The 8,131-nt window shown below is 37.8% G+C and overlaps 1 protein-coding gene across 1 annotated transcript; it reads right to left on the reverse strand.

Annotated features, from left to right (window-relative positions):
- Positions 1 to 1,143: 1,143 nt before the first annotated feature.
- LOC112084572 lies at positions 1,144 to 4,621 on the reverse strand. Its single transcript, XM_024153721.1, has 9 exons — positions 3,990 to 4,621; positions 3,672 to 3,945; positions 3,355 to 3,546; positions 2,732 to 3,169; positions 2,524 to 2,646; positions 2,042 to 2,412; positions 1,882 to 1,966; positions 1,744 to 1,806; positions 1,144 to 1,641 (listed from the first exon to the last, which is right to left on the reverse strand). The coding sequence occupies exons 1-9, from the start codon at positions 4,619 to 4,621 to the stop codon at positions 1,144 to 1,146; spliced, it is 2,676 nt and encodes an 891-aa protein (XP_024009489.1).
- Between the last annotated feature and the right edge of the window lie 3,510 nt (positions 4,622 to 8,131).

An 8,131-nucleotide genomic window follows, 5' to 3' on the forward strand; every position in this document is an offset into this window, starting at 1 on the left:
CTCTTCTGGCAAAATAACATAACCACGCTCACCTCCATCAATAATTTTCCGAATTATTCTCCTCATTGCCCCCCTGCCTAGTTTTGAAAGATACTCTAAACCCACAGGGTCTTCGACCACTGCTTTCATGTACATGCCATACATGTAAATACCTGTTTCGTATCCCATATCTGCAGATTCCTTGATGAGTTTTATGCCACATTTGTCTCCACGGCAGAAGTAGTCTTGCATCCCCTTCATGAACAGCAAACCAGGATTGCGTGCGTCATACATCGTCCTCAACAAGTTGGGAAATTTCCAATACGCGATAAAAGGCATATCAAAATCTTCGGGAATAGGCATCTCCAATTCCACGGGATCAACCGATGCTAGAAAATTGTTGGTTAAAGTGCAGGCCTGGAACCGTTTGCAAACTTGCTTCAGTGTGAAAATTTGTTGGACGGAGTTACAACTGTATGCGAGAACCTTCTCCAATAGTTCGTCGGGAAGCGCCATCAGAGGGGATTGACAATCACGGATATCCGCATCACATCGCCCTCTCTTTGGTGCCATAGTTAATTTGTGAGGTTCAATTGTGATGAAAACGGTTGTTTATGGAGATGGAATAACTGCGGTTTAGGATTTGTGAAGCGGAACGGTTCTTTATGTTGCATATATATAATAATTAAAAAAGCCCACTAAATGACCGTATACATTAAATGCGGTTACCGTTAAGATTGTAAATGAGTTTGTAAAATTAGTGGATAAACCATAAATTTCCTTGTTGTACACCCAGTTGATGTACACCTAAATGGATATTTGTGTACAGGTACATATTTAGCCGGGAACAAGGTATTCACACAACAATTAATAAATACTAAAATAATGTGAAGTATAAACAAATTTGTCTTTATGTACTTCCATTTGATGCATATTGGTGTACAACTAAACGCTATTAGGTGTACAGATACGCAATTATTAAAGTAAACTAAATTATAAGCAAATTAAATAATCGACACACCAATTAATAGATAGTAAAGTAAACAATATTATAAGCATATAAATTATCAAATAAACCCATATCCTAAACATTATCAAACACATAATCCAACAAATAACCCTTGCATAAATTGTCAAGTTCAACATTAAACTTCAACATTTGTCCTAAGCGTTGGCAATAGCCGGATTCCCGACAAACTCTTCGTATGAGTCCATGGCGTATTTCTCCCTTAACCTGTCAACGTCATCGTCCGTTATCAAACCCATATCCTCCACTCCAAGGCCTGCAGCATGCATCTCTAAGAATTTCGCCGCACATGGACCACAGTCACCGGATCTTTTGTTCTGATATATGCCCTCCAAACGACTCCATGTGTAAGGGGTGGTGCGTAGGCCTTCCGTTAATTTGCTATCCAAATAACGCTTCAATATAAATGGCATACTTTGACACACGGGCGCCATATACTGCTCCACAGCCGCTTCATCATTATGACTGATGAATGAGTCCAAAATCTTTATGTTGCCCGTTTTAAAGTCAATTACAAGGCCCACCCAATGCTCAGACCCCCAGTTCATGGGGACGTATACAACGTCCACAAACCGTACAAACATTTGCCTCTGCCGCTGATTAGCCCACTTTGCTGGTTTTCCCAATACAATGCCCTAAATGGTTTTCCCTCAGTCATACTGGTTTTTGTCTCGCGATATGAAATCGTTGTAGTAGTTGCCGATGATGGATATGAACAAGGTGTCTACAAATGCTACCCTGTCTTTCAAGTATATTTCACCTCTACGTCTCCAAAGCATGGCCATTATGACTTGCATGTGCTTACGAAAAACAAAACATAAATAACATATAATACAGATAATTAAAGATTGAGTAAGTACTAACTATATACTTACCATCGTGTTAACCCACTCAGTAGGCTTCGCAATTTGTAGGAAGAATTGATTGTTCACAGTATGACCAGTGACAATGCAAAAGTCGCTGTAATGAGAGCAATTGGTAATTGATTAGAATGAAAGTTTAAGGATAAATTGCTTTCAATACGATATAACTTACATGTTTCTTTCACGTGATAATAACTCCTGAAATGCCTTGAAGTGATCTTGGTCAACTGTTTCGAGTGGTTTGTACGCAGCTTTCGATCTGGATACAAATAAAGCTTTCACCTTTGAATCAGCGGTGGAAATATCTCGAATCTTGTCTGACCGTACACGTTGGCGTTTTGCTCTACTTCTTCCTCCTCTTCCTGTTCCTCTACCTCTTCGTCCTCTTCCTGTTCCTCCACTTGTTCTCCTTACACCAGACGATCCCTCAACTTCTTGTGGGGGTTTTGGAGTACAAGGGGTCTTCTGCGAAGCATCACTTGCATCCTCAGGCGCAGTATGGTAATCTTTCCCCGCATTTGAGTCGTCCTCATTAGCCACACCCTACAAACCACCGTAACAATAAAGCGTATAACATATCAATTGTATACCTAGCGTATACCTAAACACTACTGTATACACATCCATATCATATGAACAACTTTAATGTCTGACCTGTGCATCCTGCGCATCTGTCTGCGCTTCATGTTTCTTATATTCGTAGCTCAATGGGTGAGGAGTCTGAGGTTTGTAGACTACTAAGGGGCCTGACACCAAATTTTTTCTACCACCATCCACCTGAATAAGTCATAAAAAACATAGCACATTACACCCACGTTATGAAACTTAATAGAGTCAGCTGCTGACTAAACAATTAGCTCACCTCGTTGAGGCCAGAAGGTGGAATTTCATCCGGAATGACGAAGTAAAGAGGTGGACGAGTTGTTCCTGAATTGGCTTGTCCCGGTTCAGGGGTCATCGTCGGAGCTTCTGGAGTCTTCAAGTACGCATGGTCCCTGGGAGAATAATGGTCCCCGCCGTAGTAAGTAGAGGTCCCTTCTTCATCATCTCTTTCTTTCTGGTGTACACCATCTTCGGGGTGTACACCATCATTATGGCGTACGCTAGACTGTGCCCCTCCATCTTCAGCTTCGTCTTCATCTTCATCTGCTTTTTCACCATCTTTTTTTGTATCCTGTCCTTCGTCATCCTGTTCCCCATCTTCTTTTGACTGGTGTACATCGTCATCTTCTTCGTCCTCTTGGTATACGCCCAATCTCTTGTCCAACTCGGTCTTAATCTCACGAAGGAGCAAAGTATTCTGAAGTACACTATCCATCTTTTAAGATCTTTAATCTGTCCACTTTCAGGTGTTTCATCTTCCGATAGATTAGAAGAGTTCTTGCCCCTGCCTCTCTTCCTCTGCATCTTACGTTTTTCAGTTTGATGAGTTTTCTGTTTCTTTTTCGGTCGGGTGGATGGCTCAGGTTCCTGTTCATTGGTAACCTCGTCCTCTGCATCACTAATATCCACGATAGGTGCCGGTGCCACTGCAAAACCCGAAGGTGTGAATTTGTACCCCTCGGCCATGAGTTCCTGCATGAATGCAACTTCGGCATCCTCTACCTCATCTCCCCAACGCAATTCATTCTGTTGGTCATTCTCACCATCATCCACTACCATCTGTTTCACAGACAACTAAGACAAAAAAAAAATACAATTGCAAAATTACCAACCAAAATGACAGAGCACTTATCTTTTTAGAGAAGTACTACAAAATAAGACTACAAATAGTACTAAATATAATACTACAAATAATTTACCAGAGGGTCGGATTCCACGGCATGTATGTCCCCAAGATGCAACAGTGTGATAACGTTTTGACAGCCTTCGGGATCTTCAAGGAATGTCTTCAAGTTATCAGGTTGAGGAATTTTGGAAACCAACATTGGTATAGATTGGAGGGCCATGAGTTGTAGTGATAGAGGGAATCCATAGCATACACTGGTTTTCTGTTTAAGTTGACGGCGCAATCGTGTTACAGGATTCTCCCTTTTCTCGGCATCCGTGATGCCTTCGGAGCTTGAAAACGAGATACTGTTTTGTTAAAGGATACCCTCCCCCATGGATACAGCATGAACCTATCCAAGTCACTCAACATCTCAACGTATTTCTCGGTGAGGGCCAGATTTTTGCTATTGCAAAACAGAACACCGTCGACAAGAACGATTAGGGCCAATGGAAGCCGTTTCCATCGGGGTAGATCCAGATCCTTTAGCATTTCAAGCACATCATACACGTTCATAGCCTTCGCTCTTCCGAACAGGTCTTTCCAGATTCCTGTTTTTCTGACTTCTTCTTCTTCTTCTGTGCTATCAGGTTCGGGATTGCAATTCAATCCAGTGATTTCCTTGAACTCCCGTATCGAATATCTCAGAGGCTGTCCACCAAAGAGGAACCAAATCTCGTGTTTCTTCGTGGTCACAAGTTGTCGTGATAGAAGGGCATGGACAAGTTTGGCGCTGTTGCAACATCTTACAACAGGTAGATGGAATAACTTCCCAAACTGGGAATGAAGTAGCTTCTCAAGATCTTCAGTACCCTTTAACGCCTCGACAAGGAGGCCAATTACATTGGCCTTTGAATATATGTTCAACCGAGCACCAACGGGGTAGCAACCATCGCCGAGGACTCTTTTTGGTAGTTTTTTCGAAAGGTTATTTGAAGCTTCTCCATCTTCCATGCCTGTATTTGAAGGTTCTCCGTCTTCCATTCCTGTATTTGAACGAAAACAACAATTCCGAAATGCACGAAAAGATATAGTATTCTGGATAAACAGTGAAATGCAAACCCAGGGGAAATGTTTGAGGGAAAGGAGTTCGAAGGAGTTCGAAAGAGAGAACATATATCTGGGAAAACTACCCTATTCGTATGCTCTCCTATAAAAACTTCTGTAACTGTTTCTAGATGATATAAGAGAAATCCAACCGTTTGAAATCAATATGTAGACATAAGTACTACAGTTCATAAGCGCTAATACATAAATGAAGCCAATCAGCGCCCTGTTTCAATCTTAATTTTAATTACAAACCGCCAGTACAGTTCAGACAAGGTCGAAGTTCATAAATGTAACTTACTTTTAGAATTCTGAGCAGGCCATTCTAGAAGAAGAGGAGCGAATTGTACTTTGGCTCTACACCGCCGGCGTGGATTCAAACGACTCGAGTGAATGGGATGTTTAACCCGGTCATTCCGTCGCGGTGGCACGGGCGGCATGGGCGAGTGGTCCGTCGGAGCTGTCTTCGAGTTACTCCGGAGCACTCGCCTCGACACCAGAGGCACGGTGTTGTTGCGCCTTAACGATTTTTTTACTTTCCGCGCCATTACAACGGTAAATCGGATGGCTAATCGGAGATGGATTGCCGGAGATGCTAGATAGATGACGTCCAGATGTGGATCCCAAATTAAATTTTTATTTCAAATGTTGGGGTGTCGATAAATTATACATTTGGTTTTACTTCGGTTTATGATATTGGACTTCGGTTGATAATTTTGTGTAATCGGTTTACGAAATCGGATTTAATCAGGAATTTTTAGTTATTTTACTTTGATAATGGCAATTCCGAAAAAAAAAATTTGCCTAAGGGCCCTTGTGGGAAGACAAACAGTAAAAACAGTCATTTCCTTCTATGGTTTTCAAAACATCCTATTCCTCAAATTTAAAACTTAAAAACATCCCATTCAGCATTTTTCTCTGGTAAATATGACCGTTATTTCTCAAAACATTGCAAACACTACTATTGGTTGTCGTAACGGTGGTTTTCAATTTAAAGTAGTACCCTAAACCCGAAACCGAACCGAATATCCGAATGCCCAGGCCTACTTAATCGTAATCAGATTATATTCATTGTTAAGAATAACTGCATCTATTTTTCAAAAAATGTCTCCTTGCACGATGATTTCAGATTTAGATATAGCATCTGATCGATCTTCTATCTGTGTTCAAGTTATCAAGAGTGTCGAGGAAAGCCTAGGTGTTCACGGTATTCAGCGATCGTTTATATTCACAGACGAACATGTAAGTATAACTTCAAAAATAACATACTGTCTGAATCTTAATATATTATCAATACCATCATTATTTTTTAACTAAAAATCTAGGGTGATCGAATACGTGCATCGATTCCGAATCGTTTAGTAGACCATTATGAAGGCATGATGTGTGATAAAGATTGGTACTTCATTGGTAACTTCAAAATTACTCCACACATGGGAACTTCGAGGATTACAGTCAATGGTCTCCATATCTGTATCGATGAGGATACTCATGTTGAGAAGACATCGCCTAAATCAGATGACCAGTTGTATTCATTTGCTAATTTTAGAAGTGTCCTTGACAAATCTCTGATGGAAAACATAGACGTTGGTATGTTTTCTTAGTATTTTATTATACTCAATTAGATTAATTAATACTCTACTTAATTATATGAATATATTGCTTTATGCTAGTTGATTTGATCGGAGGTATTATCAAAGTTTGTCAATTGGAACGTCAAGACCAATTTTGGATCGGAAATCAGAGAATCAACTCAAGTGTTCTAAAATTTACAATTAGAGATTTCGAGTAAGAATCCATTGATACAAAGAGTAATACATATATAAATCTTTACTATCATATTCTCGATGTTAAGGAAAATGATATATTAATTCTGGTTTTTAGGGGTGTCGACATCAATTGCATAGCGTGGGGAAGAGATGCTGAACATTTTGAGTCCTTATGGAAAAATACTCCTCGTCGCAAAATCGTTTTCTGTGTATTGAGATTTTGGGAGATGTGTCGATATGGAGGTTATTTCTCATTCTATCGACCAACCATATATCAATTTATATTTATATCAATTGTAGCTAATATAATTTTCTATATTGTACAGATGAAATATGTGTTTGTTCTGGTCGAGAATTCTCTGAAATATTGTTCGATCCACCAATTCCTGAAGTCGAAAATTGTCATTTTATGTAAGCATTGTTCACCGATATCATCTTGTAGATTTACTAAACAAAATTGTTGAATATTTGATTCATTATTTATCTTTTTCTTGCTGGCTTGACTACACAGATGATTTTAACAACATTGAAGATGACTACTTTTTTTATCACTCACCTATTTTCCCTAGCCATTGAATCTACCTATTTCATCTGATGTTTTCATTTATTTTGTTTGACAATTCTATTTGACTTTTTTCTCATTATTTTGAATTTTAAAACCCTTTAATTAGAGAAAGAATTATTATACATAATAAATTTAGAAAATATTAAGATAACACATTAACAATATGATTGATATTGAAAACATTATTAATTACTAATAAATTTAATAGATCAGGGCAATAACTGAGATATTCATAAATTATAGGGCTAACCTCTTAATCATTCAAGACCATCACAATTTATTTGTTAAAGGAAGAGTCCAAATTTGGTTACAACACGGAATTTTTTGGCCCATAAGATGTATACAAATTTTGGGCTCAGATGATATATAATTTAAATGTAACATAATAAATCGTTTATATCAAACAGATTTAGAATCAAATCAGTTATTATATATGTTATTGACATACTTTTTAAGAATCCAACACGCGGTATTTTTTGACAGAACATTATTAAGAATAATGACATATGCCTGATTATCCATTCCTTTATTTTATTTACAGTCCAATTGATCAAGACACAATCGTTTATCGTTTACATGCGGTTTAGGCATTAATATTATATATATATAATCAAAAATGTTAAGTTTATTGTATATTGGAGATATACATCTACAAAATATTATAGATATACATATATCAAAAACTATAGATATCCATCTATTCAAATCTATCAGAAGTTGTCAGATATTTTTTCAAAAACGCAATGAATACTTAGCCCTTTGAGTAGACTATAGTTTACAAATCAACTTTTCAAATCACCATACATCACCAAAAAAGACAAAACACTTCAAAACCATTGATATACAAATTTATTCTAAACACTAAAGACAATGTAACGATATCATTCATAACATTCATAATATAAATAAGACATAATCATTCATAATATTCATAATATAAATAAGACATAATGCAGTATGCATAGAGTCAAACCGAAATAGTAGATTAAACAACAACCGATATCATTTAATAAGTATCATAATATAATAGTTTTACAAACGTTAAAAAGAAAGATAAGGAATTGACATTCCATCGATGGTACATTAGTTAAGGCGGTATCGCCTACAAAAAAA

The sequence above is a fragment of the Eutrema salsugineum genome, unplaced genomic scaffold, assembly GCF_000478725.1.
Source record: "Eutrema salsugineum unplaced genomic scaffold, Eutsalg1_0 scaffold_4, whole genome shotgun sequence".
NCBI lineage: Eukaryota > Viridiplantae > Streptophyta > Magnoliopsida > Brassicales > Brassicaceae > Eutrema > Eutrema salsugineum.